Source organism: Daucus carota, chromosome 1 (assembly GCF_001625215.2).
Source record: "Daucus carota subsp. sativus chromosome 1, DH1 v3.0, whole genome shotgun sequence".
NCBI classification, from domain to species: Eukaryota; Viridiplantae; Streptophyta; class Magnoliopsida; order Apiales; family Apiaceae; genus Daucus; species Daucus carota.
In genome coordinates, this window is record NC_030381.2 from 52,653,539 (window position 1) to 52,678,783 (window position 25,245).

At 33.6% G+C, this 25,245-nt stretch overlaps 3 protein-coding genes across 5 annotated transcripts; all 3 read left to right on the forward strand.

Annotated features, from left to right (window-relative positions):
- The first annotated feature begins 1,298 nt into the window (after positions 1-1,298).
- Positions 1,299-7,240, forward strand: LOC108214962 (protein ACCELERATED CELL DEATH 6-like). Of its 2 annotated transcripts, none has more exons than XM_017387248.2 (3): positions 1,299-2,650; positions 5,418-5,665; positions 6,543-7,240. In XM_017387248.2, the coding sequence occupies exons 1-3, from the start codon at positions 2,050-2,052 to the stop codon at positions 7,125-7,127; spliced, it is 1,434 nt and encodes a 477-aa protein (XP_017242737.1). In that variant the 5' UTR covers positions 1,299-2,049; the 3' UTR covers positions 7,128-7,240. The 2 variants fall into 2 exon arrangements, with proteins under 2 accessions (XP_017242737.1, XP_017242729.1); XM_017387240.2 differs by having other exon boundaries at positions 1,304-2,650; positions 5,127-5,665.
- Positions 7,241-7,915: 675 nt separating this feature from the next.
- On the forward strand, positions 7,916-11,404 carry LOC108203657 (ankyrin repeat-containing protein At5g02620-like). Its single transcript, XM_064086043.1, has 3 exons — positions 7,916-8,557; positions 9,478-10,019; positions 10,595-11,404. The coding sequence occupies exons 1-3, from the start codon at positions 7,957-7,959 to the stop codon at positions 11,339-11,341; spliced, it is 1,890 nt and encodes a 629-aa protein (XP_063942113.1). The 5' UTR covers positions 7,916-7,956; the 3' UTR covers positions 11,342-11,404.
- Positions 11,405-20,186: 8,782 nt separating this feature from the next.
- On the forward strand, positions 20,187-24,414 carry LOC108210135 (ankyrin repeat-containing protein At5g02620-like). Of its 2 annotated transcripts, none has more exons than XM_017381443.2 (3): positions 20,187-20,878; positions 21,145-21,686; positions 23,399-24,414. In XM_017381443.2, the coding sequence occupies exons 1-3, from the start codon at positions 20,281-20,283 to the stop codon at positions 24,200-24,202; spliced, it is 1,944 nt and encodes a 647-aa protein (XP_017236932.1). In that variant the 5' UTR covers positions 20,187-20,280; the 3' UTR covers positions 24,203-24,414. The 2 variants fall into 2 exon arrangements, with proteins under 2 accessions (XP_017236932.1, XP_017237007.1); XM_017381518.2 differs by lacking the exon at positions 23,399-24,414 and adding an exon at positions 22,091-22,417 and having other exon boundaries at positions 20,202-20,878.
- The last annotated feature ends 831 nt before the right edge of the window (positions 24,415-25,245 follow it).

Here is a 25,245-nt window from a genome sequence, read left to right on the forward strand (position 1 = left end):
CAAGTCGAGCCGAGCCGGCTCGGTTAACTAATTGAGCCTAAATCTTTGCCCGAACTCGACTCGATTAATTTCACGAGTCGAGTCGAGCCGGCTCGTTTAGCTAAACGAGCCGATTTTAACGAGTCGAGCGAGCCAGATCGTATAATTTTACACTTAATCGAGCCCAAACCTCTACCCGAACTCGGCTCGTTTAATTAAACGAGCCGAAACCTTTGCCCGAACTCAGCTCGTTTAACGAGTCGAGTCGAACCGAGCGCATTTAAACGAGTTCGAGCCGGGCGAGCTCGCGAGCCGCCCGATTTGAATTACAGCTCTAAGCACAACCAAACATAGCCTCACGGTGATGCACAATTTGAGACTTGGTCGGGACTCGGGAGTAAATACTTAAAGCACAAAATTGAAAAAAAAATCATTCACGGAGTAATATGTTTTAAGTTTTAATTGAAATGTGACTCTTGTTCACATAAAAAGCACCATTAAATATCACATCTCAATTATCATGTCATTTTGTATGAAATTTTATAATGCAACCTACATATAATATTATTTAATATTTATACAAACTAAAAATAAAGAGATTTTCTCATAAATACCTAAGGCCAAAATTATTTTTGCAAAGATACTACATCTTTTTTCAATATTTTGCAAAAATATCAAACTTTTGAAAATATTTACAAAAATAGTGTAAGCAACTCGTTGCAACCACATGCAAGCATACTTGTAACCAGATGCAACCATATTTGCAACCCCTGCGGGGCCAATTAACTGAATTTGCATCTGGTTGCACCTAGTTGCAAACCGTATTTTTGCAAATTTTTCCTAAAAACTTAGTATTTTTCCAATTTTTAAAAGGTTTAGAAAAAGTGGCATTTTTGATAAATTCTTAAGCTATGGATATTTTAGAAAATTCTTTAATAATTTTTTATGACAAATCTGTAACTCAAAAATTAAAATAGATCTTTGAAAATTAACTTAACAAACTTTTATTTTAATCCGCTGATTATCAAATTATAGCGGATTGAAACAGCCCAAAGGCCCAAACCTTAACTTCCCACCACATACTCTATCCAAATTCATTCGCCCACTCAGACGCAACAAAAATTAACAACCGAACATATCTAACAATTTTGATCACAATTCACAATGCAACTTGACGACTCTCAATCTACAGTCTCCCGGCGACTTAGCCGTCGTTCTAATTTGCGGCGAGTTGGACGGAGGTATTGATTCAATATTCTTCTTTATATTTAGCCATTCTCATAGATGTTATATTAACAGTCTTCATGCCTATAATATTATATATTTGTGATCTTGAGGAAGGAGTGAAAGGTGTTTGATAAAATGCCTCTGTATAGAAAAAACCAGGTCAATACTATTAGTCATTCTTTAAGTACTAATTCTACCACTTGCATTGCACAAGCATATGCTTTGTCTTAATATTAGTGTAGCTTGCTGAATTTGTGTTCCAGGCAGCTGTCTACAGCCTATTTTCCGAGGACAATTATCGTATACTCTGAATCTGATGAAACCGAACTTGAGTTCACATGTGATAATGTGATAGAGTTGAAATTAATTAATCATGTATGATGTATCCTTCTACTTGGTTATTACTTAATTAATCAAAAATCGATTACTCTATGTACAGTGGTTAATATAAGTATATAGTTGACTTATATTTAACATTTTTGAAGGTGTTTAAATCAATTTACTCTTTTTGTTTGGTTGAGAAATAAAATGCTTGTAAGAGCATAAAACAGTCAGAAGTTTTGATAAGTTTCATGTTCATTCACATCTGCACATGATCAACTTATTTTACTAATTATTGTTAGTTAGAAACAAGTTACTTGTATCTGTACTTAATTAACTCTGGACTAATGAGTATTTTTTAAGAGTGATTGACTAATTATTGTTAGTTACAGACACCATTATCATTTATATATATTCACCTTGCCTTTGTGCATGTATGAATAGTCAGCACAGTCTATAAACTTAAACTTTCTTCATTGGCTCGAATTGCAATTTTTGGCGATCATATATACAGTAACTCATATGGATTCTGACTTGTATAATGTTGTCACCTGTGATGACGTTGATGCTCTAAAGGGGAGTGACTGGCCTAATGTGCACGAACAATTGACACCTGGAAATAATACGGTGCTTCATCTTGCATGCCGACATGGGAGGACAAGATGTGTCGAAGAAATTCTAAGTTCTCATGAATCACTACTAATACGGATCAACTCAAGAGGTGAGACCGCTCTTCACATAGCAGCAAGAGGAGGGCACTATGGTGCGGTTGAAGCACTCATTCGTAAGGCCAGGTCTTCGGTACTAAAACCTAATAATCTCCAAAAGGAATCATCTACGCTCCTGCAAGATCTTATTAGAGCACCCAATGCGGAACTTGACACTGCCTTGCACGTTGCAGTTCGATACAATCACAACGACGTGGTTGAACTGTTAGCAAAAGAAGATCCAAGTTATTCATATCCTCAGAACAAGTATTTTGAAACTCCACTCTACCTGGCTTCTGTTAGGCGTTACACCGATTCTGTCAATATTATTCTCGACAATTGTCAATCACCAAGCTTTGATGGTCCCAATGGAAGAACGGCTTTGCATGCTGCATCAATGAGTTATGGCGGATATGGTAAGTGCAACATATATATACCATCTTACAGTTTAACCCAACTTGATTGCTCTTCCATGCTGATTTATTACATGAGCCGTATTCTGTTTTCGTGTTAATCTATTTTGCTTATGTTTAAGTTTATATTGATTGGCGTTTTGGGTCCAATATTGTTTATTTCCAATTTTCTTGATCAAATTAGCATACAATAAGAATCTATTATTTTCTTAGCTTTAAGTTGTCTAAGAATATGATAATGGTAAACAAGGCTGCGAATGGTACCCCCTGCCGTCTCAAATAGCTTTCTAACTAGTCACACAAGAATACAAGATCCACGTTATTAGTTATACTATCTACATATAATGGATATTAATTTCCCATTTTTCCCATATCTAATTCTTTGGCTTTGTGATGGTGACCGGTCCTCACACACACACACACACACACACACACACACACACACACACATATGCCATTGCTCAAAGAAGGATACCCTTAAAAGAAGAACACTCTAAAATCGGATATAGAATCTTATCTAAAATTTGAATTAAATTCTGATTCTAAACTAATTAATCTTTCATTATGAATTATTATACTATCTAACATGTTTAACAATAAATATGAAGAGTTAATTGCAATTGGCACCCCTTTGGTTTCGGCTTATTGCACATTGCATCTAATAGTTTTGGAAAATACACTTTGCAGCCCCATACTTTTAACCGCGCGACATTTAACACCCTTTCCGTTAATTTCTGCCGTTACCGTTAACTTTTGTAGGGGCATTTTGGGAAATTTTATTATATTTAATTAAAATCAGACCTTTATTTAAATTTTCTGACCATCTAAACGATATTTTTCAGAAAAACTTAAAGAACGAAAGTTGTAGAGAATAAAAAGATCTTCTTAGAACTATAAGGTTCAAAATTTTCGTAATTCTTTTTATAATTATTTTTAAAAAATTCTAAAATTAGCAATCTTGTAAAAATGAACAATCGTTTTTAAATAATTATTTAAATTTTGAACCTTATTGTTCCAAAAAGATTTTTTTATTCTCTACAACTTTCGTTCTTTAAGTTTTTCCGAAAAATATCGTTTAGATGGTCAGAAAATTTAAATAAAAGTCTGATTTTAATTAAATATAATAAAATTTCCTAAAATGCCCTTGCAAAAGTTAACGGTAACGGCAGAAATTAACGGAAAGGGTGTTAAATGTAGCGCGGTTAAAAGTCTGGGGCTGCAAAGTGTATTTTCCAAAACTATTAGGTGCAATAAGCCGAAACCAAAGGGGTGCCAATTGCAATTAACTCTAAATATGAATTAAAAGTAACATGATTCTATGTAAAATTTATCGAGCAAAAAAAATAAAAATAATATATATATATATATATATATATATATATATATGATTCTATTCTAAACTCTATTTTGGATTTTGTTATGGATTCTATAATATCTCATTTTAATAATTTGCATGTGACAAGAAATGGATTTGCATTTGCAAAACTCATACATTAAGATATTAAGTCATATACTTGTAGATTGGTAATTATGAATGACCCATTATAACTTGCTATTTTATCTGTTATTGGTGTTCTCTCTGTATAAATAGAAAGTTAGATTTATGAAAAATTTATATCATATATAATAAATATATATTATTAATTAAGTGCAGTTCAATTCGGTTTATGGTGGGATGCACTTTGGAAATATACTGAAAACCTATCGGTGCAGTTTTTTCTTCGGTTTGCCTTTGTATGGTGCGATTTCTTGCGGTTCTTGGTCTAGTTCCGATTCTCAGTCTGCTTTATGCCCCTAGTTTAGTAATTTTATATCTACAGATTCCCGTTTAATTTGGTAGGTTTTTTCTTTACAATTTAAAAATGTTTAATTATCTGTGTGAATAATTATTAAGGATGCACAAGTTACTTCAGTTTGAAATGGATGGCAAATATGTAGGGTGTTACACAAATTTATATGCCAACAGTAAATGTGTAAAGTGGAAAAAGTACAGCTTTATCTATTACATTGGGTCATGTTCCTCTTAGAACCCTTAGCCTTATTTCTGGTATTAATCAGGGTTCTGCAGTAGAACTGCACATGCAAAAAATGTCGTGTTTATGTATTATATTTTGAAATTATTTTTGAACACACACAACGATGCAAAAAACATGTATTTAGATTTACATCCTAAAATCTATTTAAAATTTAGGATTCTGCAGCAGAACCTTAGTGGTTCTAAGGTTCTATTTTAAGGATTGGTTCCCTCTTGAGCGTGACCCCCATTACATAATGTCCTTACTTATAAATCAATTCATATGCTTGTATGTCAGCTTATGAATTCTGTATCACTAACTATTAATTCCAGAAGTTTCCTTAGTCCAACCTTGGTAAATAGAGTAGCATTTTATGATCTTCCTTTTAGCTATAAGTTTCTGGCTTGCATAGCTATATATACAATTCCACTTTAAAAATTTATAAATTTCTTTGTGATATTCAGGATGTATGATGCGTCTACTGGAAAATAACAATGATCTTATAAACGTAGCAGAGAATAATGGGTGGACGGCATTTCATTATGTTGCACATAATGATCTTGTTAGATCAGCTAAATATTTGTTAAGTGTAAATAAATCTGTTGCCTACCTACCAGATAAAATACTTAAGAGAACAGCTCTCCATGTAGCAGCATATAAAGGAAAATTAGAAGTGATGAAGGAAATTCTGAATATATTGCCAGATGCTTGGGAGAGTGTCGACGGAAATGGTCATAATATATTGCATATTGCAGTATTACAGGAGCAAAAATCTGTGATTCAATTCATTGTATCTGGAGATTTTGAAATGAAGAGTAGCCTTCTTAGTCAAAGAGACAAGTTTGGATGTACGCCTCTCCATCTAATTGCTGAGCGTGGATTGTTTTTTCCCGAACTTGTGGATGCATTATACTGGAGACCTGACTGGGATACAGTAAACAACAAAAATATCACTATCTTCGAAGCGCTTTATGAAAAAGAAACCGGTGCCCTTATTGACGAGGTATGTACATATATACTCCATCCGTTTCAATTACATGTCCACTTTTAAAAAATTACGCATATTAAGCAAATTTTAATTCCATAGAAATTTTCATTTATAGTCATATATATTGCTTTGACCAAATATTATATGTGGAATATAGTTGATCTTGGAAATTTAAATACAAAATATGTGGTATAAAATTGATCTTGAAGATACAAATAATGAACTACACTACATTGAAAGTTGAAGTGGACAACTAATTTGAAACATTATGTAATTTGAAACGGTGGGAGTACGAGCAAAGAACTATGTCGCTCATTAGTTAGTCATAAGTTGCTTAATACATATTTTTTCATAATTGACACAGCGAGTTGTGTGCATAGTTGCTTTGTTTTGTTGATCTTATTGAATACTGATGGTAACAATAAGTATCATATTTTAACTTATTAATTGAAAAAATAAAACAACAGATTAATACTTCCTACCATTTTTATACAAGTATAACAAGTATTACTATGACATCATATTAATCAGTAAGATCAACATCATGTGGCAGTTAAAGTTAGTTAATTCCGTTGACTCAGTTTGTAAGTCTCTCAACTCGCAAGTCTCAATCTAAAGCGGACTCTAAAATCAGGATAAATGTTCATGGACTATTCATGATTGGGCTGGGTTTAAGACTTGTGAAAATTTTGGGTTTGATTGGTTCAGGTTATTCGGTCTAAATAAGGGGGGTCGGGTCAGGTTGTTCGATTTTAGAACCCATGAGCCACGCTGATTGTAGCCATTTGAATTGAGACGGAGGAAATGATAATTCTATAGAAATATTGTTTTACACTAACAAAATTGAACTTGACATACTTATCTCACGATCATTATGTTAACAATTGTCCAGGGGCTAGTTGGAGGGACAATCAGTTTAGACACTGTTGGAAATCATTGGAACCACTGGGTTGGAAGAAAAGTAGTAGAAGTTGAAAGAGTTGACGAGGAAAGCATCAAATGGCAAAGACAAATGGTGAACACTCATGTTATAGTGGCTGCTCTGATAACTACGGTAGCCTTGACAGCAGGATTCGCTATGCCAGGTGGCTTTGACGGGAACCAAGGACCGAACCAAGGGTCTGCAGTACTTTCAAGAAAAACTGCCTTTAAGATATTTATGGTAGCTGATACAATCGCCCTCCTGTTCTCCATTTCTTCGCTATTTCTGTACTTCTTGACAGCAATGTATGATGCCACTCGTGTATTAGGACCCCTGATCAGTGCTGCTGTAGTGCTCAACGTTGTTTCCATTACAGCAATGATGCTTGCTTTCATTGCAGGGACTTATGCTGTGCTAGCTCACTCATCCTTTCTGCGGATTAGTGTTTGTATCATCTCTTCTTTATTCTTTCTCCTTGTTTTTTATGTGTGCATTAAATTTTTCAGGAAAATCTACACTAGATATAAGAAAGTAGCCTATGCTATGAGCGATTAGGGCCTGATCTCCAACCATGTAACTATGTAATGTTATAAACTTCATTCCGTGAAGTACATAAAATTAATTTTACAAGAAGATATCTTATTGCTTGTAAATGGACATTGTTCTCACTCTGTTCTCTCAAAAAGAGTATACACCAGGTCATAGTTAAGGTCTTCAAAGAGTATACACCAGGCTGATATATTCTCTGTAGTTACCTGATAAGGCTGACATATATGTATGCATGATATAATTTTAATAATCCGGAAAGAATGAAATGTGTTGAAATTTAATAGGTCTAAATATTATTGTTTTCATTTAAAAAAATGAACTTAGTCAGCTTGACTATTTTTATGGGGTACCTGATCATCAATCATGGTGTGGTGCCTGATCATAAGTTACCGTCGTTGACTTTAAAGACAATCAACTCGAGGTCACTATTGTTAGGAAGGTAGTCGCGGATAACGGGCTCGTCATGTTCAATTGTTTACGAAATTTCTTAATTTAATTGTATTTCAAATTTTATATTCTTTCTCATCCATTATATATATAAGTTGAAAGATAGGTTGATTTGATTTCTTGAAAATTGAAAGGGATATGTATTTCTAGATGAAGTAATTAATTAACATCCCAATTATTTTGTTTAAATATACATAGTTTAGTTGACTCTAGGTCTACATAATGAAAACAGCAGTAATTAATTTACTTAGACAGATCAGCTCCATATTCATTCAAAAGTTAAATTAATTAGGGAGCAACACATCTATCCTAGCTTAAATATAAACGATCTTCCTTTCCTAGTTTTGCATATTTTTGGGTGGGTATTCAATACAAGACAGTAAAACAAATGGACAGCGAACTATATGTAGCTCTCATTGATGATGACATTGATGTCCTAAAGAGGAAGGACTGGCGTGAAGTCGGTGGTCACCTCACACCTGCAAATAATTCGGTGCTTCATGTTGCATGCCAACACGGGAGTAGGAAATGCGTGCAAGAGATACTAGGGCGTGCTGATGAATCACTACTATTAAAGATCAACTCGAGAGGTGAGACAGCTCTTCATCAAGCAGCAAGACAGGGGCACTTTGACGCGGTTGAAGCACTTATTACTAAGGCCAAGTCTTCGGACCGGCAACCTGTTGATCTTGAAAACACAACTACGGTTCTGCAAAATCTGATTAGAACATCGAATCTGGAATTTGAAACTGCCTTGCATGCGGCAGTTCGATACAATCACCAGAAAGTAGTTGGACTGTTAGTAAAAGAAGATCCAGGTTTCTCGTATCCTCGGAACAGGTTTGATGAGACTCCACTTTACCTGGCTGCAGTTAGGGGTTATTATGGTGTCATAGAAGTAGTTCTTGATAATTGTGAATCGCCAACGTTCGGCGGTCCTTGTGGACGAACTGCCTTGCATGCTGCAACCGTGAGTAAAAGAGGACATGGTACGTACGATATATATATAAGCATAAGTGTATAAATTACAAAACTTAATATAAACCCTAAATATAAATTTTTAGATGAATATAATTTAATGACCCCATAGAATTTGTCACACACAATCAATATACAATTTGCCACACATGGTTTCATAAGATCCCTTCCGTGTTTAATTTGAATTTTCTTATCGGTGATCTTTTTTGAAATCTGATTTTTTGTATTTTTTTTCATCTTCCAACTTAAAATTTCAATGATACTTAACGTATCAATATGAAAACATCTGCTAGAGGTATAGTTGGAAGTGTGTAATTGATATGATTTGCATAAGTTGAGTGTAACATCCGTGAGAGGTAGAGTTGGAACTTGGAAGCGTACAGTTGGTGAAAATTTCGATATGTAACATCTGCTAGAAGTACAAGCACAATTGTTAATAATATGGTAATCATACGATATTGATTTGTAATGATATGATATTGATATGGAGCTACAAGACTGTTAGGCTTTGGTAGAGGCCTACCTTTTGCTTCCCAACTGCAATCATTAAAATCAACCCACATAAATCAACTTTTTCAAAAATTAAATCAAAAATTATAACTTGAGTTGCAGAATAAGTGGCAAATCATATTTTTCAAAATCAAACTTAAAAAGTATTAATTTTGAAAGTTTCAAACTGACAGTCTTTTTAAGAATACTTTTAAAATTGTAGTATTTTCAATTTTGAGTAATTTTCCCATTATAAATAAATACAATGAGTTAAATTAATCAAAATTAAATAATTCTACTAAATAGGTTTCCTTATTAATGAAAAGGTATATATTTTTTCGATTGTCTATCATGTGTCCTCGAGGCACAGGTTAAGCTATTTATGATGACTTCTTCTCTGGCGCAACTACTTATGAATTTCGTTTTGATGATATAATATTAGAATGCATGAGACTTCTACTGGAAAGCAACAGCCACCTTATCTGTGTAGCAGATAATGATGGATGGACGCCATTTCATTTTGCCGCAGATAACAATCAGTACTATTCAATTGGATTTTTATTGGGAGTCAACAGCAATGTGGCTTACCTACCAGATAACAAATATAAGAAGACAGCCCTTCATGTTGCAGCATATAAGGGATATCATAAGGTGGTAGAGAAACTTCTGGAATATTTGCCTGATATGTGGGAGAGTGTAGATGGAAATGGTCAAAATATATTGCACATTGCCGTGCAACAATACAAGAAGCCCCTGCTCAAATTCATATTATCGAAAACTCGAAAATTTGATACTTTGAATACTCTTATTATACAAAGAGACCAGGAAGGGAATACGCCTTTTCACTTAGTTGCCAAGCTTGGATATAATGTTCCCGAAATGCGGGAGTGGCTACAGAAGACTGATCAATATATAGTAGACAACACAAATTTGACTCCATCAGAAGTGGTTTACCAGAATTTTTCTCGGGCTATAATGGATGCGGTACGTATAACGAATTTAATATGACTTCCAAATGCTCTAATTACTGCATGATGAAAGATGGGTCAATTTGACTATTAAAAAATCGTATAAGACTATTATTTTGAGACAGAAGGAGTATTGTTTAATACATCACCTAATATAATTAATGAACATCCAATGTATGAGTATAACATTATTCACCGGAATGACTTATGATTAGGGCTGTAGATTGACGAGGACTATCTCATATCTTAGCTTATATACAAGTCGAAGATATGATACATCTCATAGTTAGCAAGTGTATCAGTGATTTGTTGGCCATGAGTATTACCATAGTTAGCAAACAGAAGAATAAAAGCACCAAGCTGGGTAAGACGATGAGCATTGCAGCAAATTAACGGTGTTAAGGAGTAAACTAACGACAATACACACTTTGCACTGTTTTCATTAGTTCACCATGCATTTTGCTAGTTTCCATAACTGAGGTATACAAAGTGCACCAACTCCATAATTGAGGCAAACAGTTTGCAATTTAGCCCTGAAAAAATTTATATACTTTCTAACATCTGGCTGTTCTTATTTTAACGATCTTCTAGGAGGTGGTTGGAGTACATCCAAGTAGAGAAGAGATTTATAAGTTTTGGAACGCTTGGACTCAAGGTACAGTGCAAACAGTATATAAGTATGATCCGGTACCTGCCAAAGAAAGAATCACGATGCACCAACAGATGGCGAACAGCCATATGATAGTGGCTGCACTAGTGACCACAGTAGCCTTGACAGCAGGATTCACTGTGCCCGGTGGTTTTGACAGCAGCCAAGGCTCCCCGCTGCTTCTAAGAAAGCCGGCCTTCAAGATATTTATGATAGCAGATACAGTGGCCCTCCTATTTTCAATTTCCGCACTGTTTCTTTACTTCACAACATCACTCAGATACAAGCGGCCGAGTGTCACTTTTTTGTTGCTCACGAGCGCTGTAGTGCTCAACGTTATATCGATTGCAGCAATGATGGTGGCTTTTATTGCAGGAACTTTTGCCGTGCTGTATCACTCATTAGCTCTGGCCATTATTGTTTGCACGATCTCTTCTTTATTCCTTCTTCTCGTCTTTTCTTTTAGCGTCCCTTTTTTCAGAAAGTACATGCCTGTGATACTCCTATTTTACGCTTACCTTGGTGAGATGTATAGTTGGTTTAAATACACACATGCCGCCATTTTGCGGAAAATTTTGAGACGAATTAGGACAAGGCGTCGTGACTTTTCTAGCTTCACAGATGTGGAAGTTATAGATGCTGCTGGTGACACAAACAGCTCAAGGTGGCAACTCAACAATGTGAGATAGCGGCAAATTTAAACAGTTAGTTTGTTACTTTGTTACCAGTTGTTTGGATAGCGTCGGTGTGTGTAAAGGTTTGGTGATAGAAATTCAAGTTCCATTACTGCAATAGCAGCTGAGATGTAATAAGATACAGTATATCACAATGTCTTCTTTTTACATGATCATGATTTCTTTTTATTTTGCTACTCCCTCCGTCCCTATTTATCTGTCCACTTTGGAAGTAAAAATTTGTCCCTATTTATCTGTCCATTTATATTTTCAAAACTAATTTAAAGATAGTTTTTCAAATATATCTCCATAATTTCAATTTTCAAGGCTTGACTTATTTAAAACTTGGTTGAATTCATGTTTTCAAGACATAAAGTAGGGGTATTCCACCATTTTCAAGATATTAATTAGAGGTATTTAATGAAAAAATTTACACAATCAATTATTCCTTGGTATGTGTTTTTTTTTCCAAAATGGACAAATAAAAAGGGACGGAGAGAGTACTATCAAATGGCATTCATTACTAGTTTAGTTGATCCACATAATCGAATAATACAAAGAACCACCGAGTCAGTGAGGGACACGCCGGGAAAATGCACTATATCCAAAACAACAGTTTTCCCTGTATTGCGCGTAATTCAGCTCAGTTTTTAATGTGCTTTCCGCAAAAGAGTACTACATATACAATTGCGTATCTGATCAAATCTGAGGCGGGGTATTCTGAGTACCTGCCTGAAAATTGATACTCCATCCGTTTCAATTTACATGTCTACTTTCAAGAAATTTTTTTTGTCTTAAATTACTTGTCCACTACAACTTTTAATGCAAAATCATATTTCCGAAGTCAATTCTACTTCACATATCTATTATTTATATTTCCTACATCAATCTCACTCTACATATTTTGATCATTTAATGCAATTAATTTGTGAACAAACACTTTTCTTAAACTGTGTGATTTTTTTAAGTGGACATCTAATTTGAAACTGAGAGAGTATCTTATTAAATGAATCTTTCATTATTGTATAACCGTTGATTAAAATTAATATGTACTCCCTCCGTCCCAACAGATTGTTTACGTTCACTGTTTGCACGCATTTTGAGGCTCTTATAAAGTATAGTTCGATAATGTTTTTTTAAAATATTTTTTTTTTGAATTTAAGTTTAAACATCTAACTTTTTTTCAGGATTTTTTTAAAAAAAAAATATAATATGGAACTATACTTTATAAGAGTCTTAAAATGCGTGCCCAAAAGTAACGTAAAGAACGTGGTGGGACGGAGGGAGTACAATTTAAATAGAAATAAAGAATGTCAGTAATTTAATCCTCTTCCAACATGTGTGAAATTAGCAAAATAATCATTACTCCCTCTGTCCCAGTCAATTGTATACGTTTGTGTTTCACTGCTTAACACTCTTTTTAAGGCTATTATAAAACATAGTTCTACAACTTATTTTTAAAATATTTCTTTTTGTATAAAAATATAAATGTTATACTCTTATACAAAAAAAGAAAATCTTAAAAATAATTTATAGAACTATACTATATTGAAGCATTAAAGTTCGTGTCGCGGCCCCGTCCCCCAATGTATATTATTGACCGGGACGTAGGTACTCCCTCCGTCGCAATGAATTGTATACAGTTTCTTTTTTGGGACGTCCCACCAATTGTATACATTCCAAAAATAGTAAACTTTTTTATAATATAATATGTTATTATACTAACTACTTTCTTCCACTATATTTATTCTATAGTTCCTCTACTATCTCAAATCTAACTTTAGTTATTTCTTATACAATTTTCTGGTCTCTGTGTCCCAATCATTTGTATACAAATGACTGGAACGGAGGGAGTATGAAATATATATACTGCACACAAAGACGGAACAGCCCCTTACAAACTTGTTTGAGTACAATTAGACAAGTGGCAGGGTAGTAAACTAAAAAAACGAGGCCTATAGGTTCGAACCATTAAAATTCATAAGTCAGATATACACCTCCCGTTTCATTTTTTTTTTGTCTTGTTTAACGTTTTGCGATCAAATTGACTAATTTTAATTGATATCCATATATATTGAATTTTAAAAAAATATATTATTAAAATCTACATTTATTCTGCTTTAAGATGTACTTTTTGATTTTTAAAAATCATATAAGAATAATTAATTATTGTCAGTCAAAATTTGATCAATTTAATCACAAAATATCAAATAAGACCAAAAAATTAGAACGGAGGGAGTAATATATAGCTAGCTAGAAAAAGAATTAACATGACTTACTATATTAATTTAAAAATGACACAATTTCTTACTCTATATCAGTGCGTTCTTAAAAAAGGCTAAGCGACCATCTAAACGTAATCGATGTGCTAGACGTTTCAATTTTATATTAAGCGGGTCATTAAGTGTTGTTTAAAATTAGATGACCTTTTAAATAATTTAAACCGTCATTAAATGGAATAAGTAGTCAAAATGATGTTGACTTGTTAATTTATTTTTAATTTTAATTTTTATATACTATAAGTATGTGAAGAAAATATTAAAAAAAAATTATTAATAATATTATACGTTTAAATTATTATTATTATTATTATTATTATTAATTCAAATTTTTGCTTTTTTAAACATTGCTATACAGCATGAGAAATAGAAATAAAATTCAGTGATTAATACAACGTTAATATATTGGATTTTATATCAAAGTGTACACCATTTTAAGACAAAAATTGTGAAATAACTATCCGATCGTGATTAGCCACTAAAATCGCTATATATATCATTATATTAAATTTTGAAAAATTATATTTAAATTTCTAATCACATGGAACATAAAAAGGAACTAGAACTGGAGATTATGATAGAATATAAAATGACCGTAACAAACACATCATCTATTCATTAACTTTTTCATCAATATTTAATGTGACGATTTATATAGTGGGTGTTTGGTCGGGTTTTAAGCCTGACTCGTGGAGTTATAAGTTAGAAGCACTTATTTGTACCGTTCGTGTAAAAATACAAGAAGTACTTATAAAAAACTAAGAATACTAACTTTTATTTCATGAATTCTACTTATTTCTTAAACAATTTATCACTTATAAGTTTTTACTTACTTCTAACTTCTACTTCATCTTTTTACCTTAAGTAAGAAGCACTTATTTGATCCTCGAAATGATCTATAGTAATTATGATGGCTTAAATGAGTCCGTAGAGATCAATAGTGTTTTATGAGAATGGTGATTACTTTGATATAATAATTTATATGAAATCAATGGTGTATGAAAATAACCTTTTATTTTCAATCTCTTCTGTGTTTCTTTACTTCTCATTATCATTGCACCCCGAGATGTAGGGGTGGTAATATTGGACCCGACCCAATAACCCGACAAGAATTCGACCTGTAAAATACGAATTCGGGTTGAAATTTTTCGGGTTCAGGTTGAATTCGAGTTGGCCCAAAATCAACCCCAAAAAAATGGGTCATTTTCGGGTTGAATTCGGGTTACCCGAAATTGACCCGAAATTATCCGAAAATTAATATATAATATAAATATTATATATTTATATAAGATATATATTTATATTTTTTGTAATATTTATTACTTAAATTTAATAACAAATTATTTAATTTAATATAAATTAATTTAATTGAATTAAAATAATATTTATTTATTATTTAAAAAATATATTTATTAATAAGTATTATATTTCGGGTCGGGTTCGGGTTACTCGTGAGTGCGGGCCGGGTTCGGGTTGGGCATTCTGACCCATTAAAATTTCGGATTGAATTCGGTTTGGGTAAAATTTTTAACTCATGACTGTCAACCCGATCCGAACCCGACTCGAAACCCGAAATTGCCCGCCCAACCGAGAGGAAGACCTTTCTTGCCTTGTTCGCATTGGCTGTAGTGCTCAACATTGCATCAATTGTAGTAGCAATGACGGTGGCTTTTATTGCAGGGACTTATGTGGTGCCGTCACACTCATTAGTTCTGGCCATTGGTGTTTCTACCCTCTCTTCTTTATTTTTTTCTCCGCTACTTGCTCCGTCTCACTAAATTTTTTATAGTTTTTTTTAGAATGATACATCTAATTTTTTATATTTCAAATCTTACCAAAAATAGTTGATAGATCCCATACTGTCTAATTTTTCCTCCCTTTTCAAACTATTTTTGCTCCACTATCTCACTTTTATACATTAAAAATTAATGGTCTCACCGCTTCACCCACTTTTTTTTTCACTACTTTATATATATTTCTTAAACTCCATGCTTAGACCAAATGTAAAGAATTGGCCGGGACAAAAGAGTACTCCCTCCGTCCCATTTAATTCTATACACTTTCCTCTTTTGGATGTCCCACTTAATTTTATACATTTCACAACTTTCCCAAAATAGTAAATTTTTATAATATAAAAACCACACTCACCCACTACTTTCAGCTACTTTTTCAAATTTATCAATTATATATTGATGGGACCCACTAATTTACCTACTTTTCTTTCATTTCTCATCACTTTATATTATTTTATACACTTTTTTTAGTCTTCGTGTTCGATGCATATGTATACTTGTTAGAAGGAAGGAGGGAGTATATAACTTCAATAAACATGTTAGTGTGTCCTATAGTTCGAATACGTCATTGGCTTTACCGGATGTATTATAAGTAATATTTAAAATCACTACCGATGTTCGGTTTTCTGCTGAGGTACCGTTGGGATATTGGGTGGAGACCATGCCTACCAGCGAGCGACCATCATTCCAGCTCTGTTTGTTCAGACTTAGTCTGAACTGTAAAATAATACTCTCATAAATTTTATTCTGTCAAGCACATTTTGCTAATTTTATAAGATGATCCTTTCTGTGTGGCAATCAAATGAAATCTACTACCGCCATTCTTGTATTCTTGCATTCATGAATTGTAAATTTGTAATCCTTTATTGTAATCAGTTTATATGATTTTTAAAAGAGTTTTAACCAATCAGATATCTCAGTCTTTGATTTTCTTCTTTGACTTTCTTTTTTTAAAAAGTTTAACCGGCATGTAAGAATTTTATTTTATTTTTAACTAATTAATTAGAGACAACACCTACCCTCTCCGTCCCCCAAAGGGGCATTTGTTTACAGGTGAACCAGTCAAGCTGGACTGAACAAGTAATTTTTTATCATCATGATAGTTTGCACATTCATTAGAATAAATAATAATAGTCTTTTATCCAAATATTTAAATAAAGAATTTAACATAATAAGTTGTGTCATTCAGAAAAAATAAAAACCGCACTAACAAATAACATCATCTCTTCGTCATTCAGATTTGTTAATGGTTTAGAATTTTATTCGTTCAAAAAATATTGTCAAGATTTAACAAATGATTCCCTAAGTATTATAAATATTGGAGTATGGGGACGCGACACGTATTTTAATACTTTTATAATTTATAGTTTAGTGATTTTTTTTTAATATTTTTTTTCGAAATTGAAATATAACATTTAAATTTTATTTAGAAAAAGAAATTTTAAAAATAAGTTGTAGAATAATAATTTATAAGAACATTAAAGTGTGTGTCGAAAAGTGAAAAAATCCATATTAATTGTTTCACAGCTAAATGTTAGACCAATCATGTACAACGTGTTAAAAGTATTACTCCCTCCGTCCCGGTCAATAGTATACATTGGGGGACGGGGGCGCGGCACGGACTTTAATGCTTCAATATAGTATAGTTCTGTAAATTATTTTTAAGATTTTCTTTTTTTGTATAAAAGTATAACATTTATATTTTTATAAAAAAAAGAAAATCTTAAAAATAAGTTGTGGAACTATGTTTTATAAGAGCCTTAAAAAGCGTGTCGAGCAGTGAAAAAGAAACGTATACAATTGACTGGGACAGAGGGAGTACATGATGTTAATGTGACGACAGAAACAAGCGAAAATGACGCTCCGTAATTCCAGTTATCCTAGTGGGCAGTGGCAGTTAGTTTTGTTTACCGAAAATGCTTGGTGCATATAATTGTGTACAAAAACATGTGCATAATGACATGTGACAGATTTTAATTAAATGGCCCCCTGCATTTACACCAACCACCCCAATTAAAATCCACCACATCACTTGCCACATCATTATATACAAAATTTCTGTACACAATTATGTGCACCTAGCACTACTCTTCGTTTACCGGCAAGAATCTGTTTGTTCAAGTGTAGAAGAAAGAAATGATCCATGTGCAACCTGTTACCAGCAGGCTGACTAGCTAATTAAATGGCCTGTCAGATTTGAAATCTTAATTTATTTCATACCTCCGCAACAGCAAGGACCGCAACGGTAGTGTGTTAAGTGACTTGTGTTGGGTCATATCTTCAATATCTCAGATCTCTATAATGGCCATACTTCGAAAATAGCAGGGTGGCTTTCTCAGCCTTTAGCTAGTGCCGTTGGATTGTTTCACCTAGCGGACGCACAATTGTGTCTTTTGTTTGTATAATATTTATATTGAACTACATAGAAAGACAAACATATGAAAAAGATTTGATAAAACAATTATTGAATGGGATGGTTGGAATATTTTATAGAAAAATAATCCGTAAAATCTGATGAAACATCACTTGAATTTACTTGTATTCTTGTAGTTATTATATAATTATTAGTGTGGGCTTATGAGTAAATGCTAAACACTATATTCATATGTTATTGATCAATTTGATTAATCGGCGTGGTTGTTGTATATGCAGGGATCTACTATTAATTAATATATGTGCCTGTTTAGGAGCCAGATGTAACTTCTGCTTCTGACTTTTATTTTTCTTTACCCGTTTGGGTAAAGAAAAAGAAGCACAACTTTTGCTTCTTTTTTAGAGTAAATTACAAATTGTGTACCTGGAGTTTCCGACATATCCGATGTGTGTACCTGTATTTTCGATTATAGCAAAGCGTACACCGACTTTGACAAACTATACATAGTGTGTACAAATGTTAATTGTTGCTTAACACCGTTAATTAGTTTTTTTAAAAGTCGGTGAGTGAAGTGTAGTTTTACCACCTACCTGACTAGGAGCACCGATATAACACAAACCCATGATCAGTGGCGGAACCAGGACTAAAAGTTAAGGGGGCTGAAAAATATTTCGTCATCTATACTTGTATAAATAGCTTTCTCAATATATATCATCATACTATCATTCATTCATGCATCTTCCATCCTACTACGCTGATAAGTCTTAATTGTTTTCATAGCAAAAAAAAACTCTCTCAACAATAGCAATACAACCGGTAAACCCAGAGTTAACTCAACCAGAAGATAAACTAAGGGATGAATAGTGTGTCTGTGTGTTTTAACCATCATGACAGAAAGATTTCCTATAATTTAAAGTCCAGATTAATCTCCACTCTCATATCATAGATAAAATTGTGTAACTGATTTGGCAACAACTCCAAGTCTAGTAAAGAGAAATCATTTGGATAAGATTGTGCAAGGCAGACCAGTTTTGAGTTATTGAAATTTGAAAATTAATTTCTAGGATCCAAAGAGCCAATACAAAGTAGTAGCTCTATGTTTCTTAGCACCTCTTCAAGAACTTAAGAGCTCAATTTGCTTCCTCAACAATGAGGAGCACACTTTCCCTCTTAACTATATTTTATATTATTTTTCTAATGTACAAAGTACTCAGCATGCATCATACAGTCTGCATGATCTAGTTGCTCTGAGTGTATCTGTTTGAATGTATTTGTTAATTAGACTCTCTTTAGACTAATTTGATGATTATTTTTTATTAATTCTTAACAAAATCAACTAATTAATTTGATGATTATTTGACTAAAATCCTTAATTTATGCAAAAAAAATTTAATTGATATTTTAAAAATACTTAACCAAAAGATCAATCGATTACTTTCAATTTCTGATTCATACATTTCTCCGTAATTGATTGTGTCCGCCAATAATTGAAGGGCAATTGAGTAATTAAATTAATTAGAGAGCAACACAATTTGCAGCTTGCGTTATTGCGTATATGTATGACACGTTCTTCGTTTCGTAGCTTTGCAATATTTCTGGGTGGGTATTCAATACATACACAGTAAAACATATGGACAGGGAACTATATTTAGCTCTCACTGAAGATGGCATTGATGTCCTAAAGGGGAGAGACTGGCTTCAAGTACGTGATCAAATGACACCTACAAATAATTCGGTGCTTCATGTTGCATGCCAACACGGGAGTCACAAATGCGTGCAAGAGATACTTGAACGTGCCGATGAGATATTTTTCAATTTTATTGTTATCGGTTTTAAAACCGAACCGAGCCGATTATAACCGAACCGGAGTTTTTTAAACCGAAACCGAAACCGAATCCGAACCGGCGGTTGCGGTTTTCGATTTTTGAAACCGAAGATATATGGTTGCGGTTCCGGTTTTATCCAAAAACCGAGCCGAACCGACCCACGCTCTCCCCTAGACCTAGGTACACATATACGCGGGTGTTGTTTGGATCAAATTTTTCATTTCAAATATAAGGATTTATTTTTTAAAAAATAATATATATATTTAATATTTATATATATAAATATTAAATTGTATTTTATATTCATTAATTAATAAAATAATAATAATTTATTTCAGAAAAAAATATAGTTCTATATTATAATTTCTCTAAAAAGATGCATTTTTAAAAAATAAAATTAGTCAAACGGTCACGTAATGAAACCAACTTTAATTATTCTACGGAGACAGATCTGGTCATCTGGTCCATGTTGATTCAAATTTCTGCATTATTAACTGAGGCGGGCCAGTCGGCCAATAATTCAAGGGCAAATGAGTAATTAAACTAATTAACACATCTTTGCAGCTTGCCTATATGTACGTATGATGTATCCTAGATTAAATGTGAACGATCTTCCTTTCCTAATCCTGGTGTACAATATTTTTTGGGTGGCTAGCTATTCAATCCATACACAGTAAAACATATGGACAGCGAACTATATGTAGCTCTCACTGAAGATGACTTTGGTGTCCTAAGGGGAAAGGACTGGCCTGAAGTCCGTGATCAACTCACACCTGCAAATAATACGGTGCTTCATGTTGCATGTCAGCACGGGAGTATATCATGCGTTACAGAGATACTACGTGCCGATGAATCAGTACTATTAAAGACCAACTCGAGAGGTGAGACAGCTCTTCATCTGGCAGCTAGACAGGGGCACTATGACACGGTTTCTGTACTTATCAGGATGGCCAAGATTTTCGATAAGCGTCCTAATAATCTCGGAAACACAACTACGGCGCTGCAAAATCTGATTAGAGCATCCAATGTGGAATTCGAAACTGCCTTGCATGCGGCAGTTCGATACAATCACCAGAAAGTAGTTGAGCTGTTAGTAAGAAAAGATCCAGGTTTCGCGTATCCTCGGAACAAGTTTGACGAGACTCCACTTTACTTGGCTGCGGTCAGGGGTTATGATGATGTAACTCAGGTCATTCTTGATAATTGTGATTCGCCAACGTTTGGCGGTCCTCATGGACGAACTGCCTTGCATGCTGCAGCAATGAGTTATACAGGACATGGTACGTTTGACTTTTCTTGACCTGTTTGTTTGTGTAAAGAAGAATGCTAACTTTTATTTAAAATGAGTACTGCAGCCTGTATGGTTACACAAATTGTTACTAGCAAACAACCTCCCTGTCGAATTTTATGTGATTTAATAAGATATATACAAAATTATTTAGTATATAATTCTTTACTCCTTTTAACGAATTTTGTGGTCAGCCAGCTGCATATAAGTACCTCTGTAAATTACATAATCATGAAATTCACTTTGATGATATGTTAGGATGTATGAAACTCCTGATGAAAAGAAACGAAGACCTAATCAATGTAGCAGACAATGATGGATGGACGGCATTTCATTTCGCCGCAGATAACAACCAGTGCTACTCAATTGAACTTTTACTGGGAGTCAACAAATATGTGGCTCATCTACCAGATCAAAAATATAAGAAGACGGCACTTCATATAGCAGCATATAAAGGATACCACAAGGTGGTAGAGCAACTTTTGAAATATTTGCCTGATGCGTGGGAGAGTGTAGATGGAAATGGTCAAAATATATTGCACATTGCCGTGCAACAATACAAGAAGCCCCTGCTCAAATTCATATTATCAAAAACCCAAAAATTTGATATTTTGAATACTCTTATTATACAAAGAGACCAGGAAGGGAATACCCCTCTTCACTTAGCTGCCAAGTTTGGATATAATATTCCTGAGATCGGGGAGTGGCTACAGAAGATTGATCATTATATAGTAGACAACACCAATTTAGCTCCATCAGATGTGATTTACCGGAATTTTTATAACGACATGATGAATGAGGTACGTATAATTACGATTTTAATATGACTTTCATATTCATACTATGACATGATAAATTTTGTAGTTGAATTGTCAAGAATACACTCAAACATAATAAAAGTTATTGTTAAATATTGTTGAATACGTCACTTAATAATATTAAAGGTAAATTTTAAAGTTCTTAAAAAAAGAGTAAATTTTAAAGTTGTGCCCAAACTTTATATCGAGTCACAAAAAGTTGGTCAGATTCTCTGAAAGGCGGCCACTTTTGTCTCCGCGTTTTAAAAGGGTGGCTTCTGTCATATATCACATAAGAAGTAATGGAAAGAGGGGTAAAAAACGAATTTGTAAGGTTTGTGTTAAAATTAGAGTGTATATTTCTAATTGGGATTTTTTATAAATTCATAAATGATTGACTGAATTAGGTTGGGGCTAGTGTTTGACAGTGGGAAAGAAGTAATCAGGGAAGAAAATTTGTAGCAAGGGAGTCCCGCCGTGGCCACCAGCGGCGGTCTCCGGTGTAGTTGATGAGAGATAGAAAGAAAGCCATCGTCTGATACTCTCAGAAGTGGGTCTCCTAGTAATAACATAAACCAAAAGCACCTCTGTAATAAGCAGAAGTAACAGCTCTAAAACGCTCCTGCCCAGCAGTATCCCACACTTATTGATCGGTTTTTCTTGACTTTTTTCAGTGAAATTAAGCCTATGGTTAACTTGTAATGGTAATGCTAAGCTGATTCTTATTTTGGACAGTCCCATCTTTGTTGGTCTATGTACTAATTTTAGGGTGCAATAAATTTATGTACAGGTCTCTCTTAAAGTACCTCCGTCTCTTTTTAGGGTGCATTAAAATTTATGACTTTTAATGATTAAATTGATCTTTTTTGACCAAAAATTATGGACAATTTTTTCATTATTTTAAAAAATTATAAATTATATTTTAAAATAGATACTATATACTTTATAAAGATATAGTTTTTAAATATTTTTTAATTATATAATATATAAATAATTCAGTCAAAGTTAAATGAAATGGTGAGGGGTGATGTTGGACTGTTCATTTCCACTTCTAAACATAACATATGCTGACATGCCCTTAGTGCTTAATATTATAAAGGGAAAATTGAAATATTGGTCTATGAATTATTGATAATTGATTGTATAAGTTTCTAAATTAAAGATTCCGTTTATTGGGTCACTTTTTATAATCCAAATCCTTTCATTAAAAAGATTCTGACAGTCAGTCTTATAATCGGAAAACTAAAGTTCTTGATGTTTATATCAAAGCAATTTTGAAGATGTTAGTATTATCTAAACTTAAAGTTCAAGTAGTCAAATAGAAACTTAAATCACCAACACACTCATATGATAGCAATTTTCACAAACCATGAACAATTCAAAATTATATAAATTTAGATTTCTAAAATAAAAGAGTAAACGACAAAATGGTGGATGTAGTTTTCCCTGTTTTACAAAATGTTGGCTGGATTTCCACCACTTTGTCGTTAACTCTTGGAGTTAAGAGAGGAAATTTAACAGAGGTTCACGGTTGTCATCTTATTAAAAAGCGGGAGTATACTCCGGCCATTAGTGGAAAACTACATGTCATCTTATTAAAAAGCGGGAGTATACTCCGGCCATTAGTGGAAAACTACATCCACCATTTTGTCATTTACTCAGATGTTTATATACTTGTCTAATACCTAGCGGTCCTTATTTTCACGATCTTCCAGGAAGTGGTTGGAGTATATTCAAGTAAAGACCAGATTCATGATATCTGGAACGCTTGGACTCAAGGTAGAGTGCAAGCAACAGATAGATATGAACCGATACCTGCAAAAGAAAAGATCATGATGCGTCAACAAATGGCGAACAGCCATATGATAGTGGCTGCACTAGTGACCACCGTGGCCTTGACAGCCGGTTTCACTGTGCCTGGTGGTTTTGACAGCAACCGAGGATCCCCGCTGCTTCTAAGAAAGCCGGCCTTCAAGATATTTATGATAGCAGATACATTGGCCCTCCTATTCTCAATTTCCGCACTGTTTCTTTACTTCTCAATATCATTCAAACACACGCGACTGAGTGTCACTTTTTTGTTGCTCACCAGCGCTGTAGTGCTCAACGTTATTTCTATTGCAGCGATGATGGTGGCTTTTATTGCAGGCACTTTTGCCGTGCTCTATCATTCATTAGCTCTGGCCATTATTGTTTCTACGCTCTCTTCTTTATTCCTTCTTCTCATCTTTTCTTTTAGCGTCCCTTTTATCAGAAGCTACATCCCTGTGATATTGCAATTATACGGTGACCTTCGTGGGATGTATAGTTCGTTTAAATACACACTCGGCACCTTTTTGAGGAGAATATTGAACACCCGTTTCCGGATAAATTCGAGACCAGCAGCTGGGACAAATACTCGTGACTTTTCCGCAGAAAATATTGATAGAGACGTCTTAAGACAAATGGTCATGGTTGCTTCGAGGGCGTATACGGAACAGATCAATGAAACAGCTGAAGGTGACGAGTCAACAATGTGAGCTGGCAAATTAAAACCGCTGGTTTGTTACCAATTGTTTAGATACCGTCGGTGTGTGTGAAGGTTTAATTGGTGATAAAAATTCAAGTTCCATTACTGCAATAGCAGCTGAGATGTAATTATAAGATACAGTATATCACAATGTTTTATTTCTACATGATGATTCCTTTTTTATTTTGCTATCAAATGAAATTCATTACTAGTTCAGTTTAATCCATTTTATCCAATAATATAGAGAACCCCCGAGTGAGGTACATACCCGGAAAATGCTAGATGGCCACATCCAAAACAACAGTTTTCCCTGGATTACTTGTAATTCAGCTGATAGTCTTAAATGGCTCATAAATATAATATAAAATATATGATTTTTGAGATGCTAGTATATTTTAATCGAATTCCAACAATATTGTTTATACTTTTTTATTTTATATTTTTTAATACATCCGAAACAACAGTTTTCCCTGGATTACTTGTAATTCAGCTGATAGCCTTAATTCGCACATAATAATCTATAAAGGCAGCCAAACAGCACACAGAACGACACGTATTCGCACCTCAAGTTTTGTAAGTCTGGAGGTTGGATGGGATATTCCTTACAAAGTTCTTAAGAAAAATCAGTGAAATATTATGTTGTGTTTGGCGGGGAATGAAAATAGAACTAATAGAATGGAATTGGAACTATAATTTAATAAATGTTTAGTAGTTCACTAATTTCATTCTGTCCACTTTTTTTTGTCCTTCTTGGTTAAGCTCAACTATTTTATTTTGTAAAATAATATTTCATTCCACATCATACCTATTTTATAGTCAAATTTTATCATATAAAATTTACGCGCACTCATTCTTTCTTAAGTCTCCATTCTATCCTTTGTTATTTTCTTTTACAGTAAAAACTCTATAAATTAATAATGTTGGGACCGGAGAAATTTATTAATTTAGAGAGTTATTAATTTATCGATAAATTAATAATTATTAATTTAAAGAGTTTCTAACCGATTATACTGTACATATCAAACAAAATGGTAAATTCGTCTATGCCTCTTA

Coding starts and splice junctions, on each gene's coding strand:
- LOC108214962 (XM_017387240.2), top strand. CDS start 2,050: ATGGATTCTGACTTGTATAATGTTGTCACCTGTGATGACGTTGATGCT. Junction 2,651..5,126: donor AATGAGTTATGGCGGATATG/GTAAGTGCAACA, acceptor TGTGATATTCAG/GATGTATGATGCGTCTACTG. Junction 5,666..6,542: donor CCGGTGCCCTTATTGACGAG/GTATGTACATAT, acceptor ACAATTGTCCAG/GGGCTAGTTGGAGGGACAAT.
- LOC108203657 (XM_064086043.1), top strand. CDS start 7,957: ATGGACAGCGAACTATATGTAGCTCTCATTGATGATGACATTGATGTC. Junction 8,558..9,477: donor CGTGAGTAAAAGAGGACATG/GTACGTACGATA, acceptor ATATAATATTAG/AATGCATGAGACTTCTACTG. Junction 10,020..10,594: donor CTCGGGCTATAATGGATGCG/GTACGTATAACG, acceptor ACGATCTTCTAG/GAGGTGGTTGGAGTACATCC.
- LOC108210135 (XM_017381443.2), top strand. CDS start 20,281: ATGGACAGCGAACTATATGTAGCTCTCACTGAAGATGACTTTGGTGTC. Junction 20,879..21,144: donor AATGAGTTATACAGGACATG/GTACGTTTGACT, acceptor ATGATATGTTAG/GATGTATGAAACTCCTGATG. Junction 21,687..23,398: donor ATAACGACATGATGAATGAG/GTACGTATAATT, acceptor ACGATCTTCCAG/GAAGTGGTTGGAGTATATTC.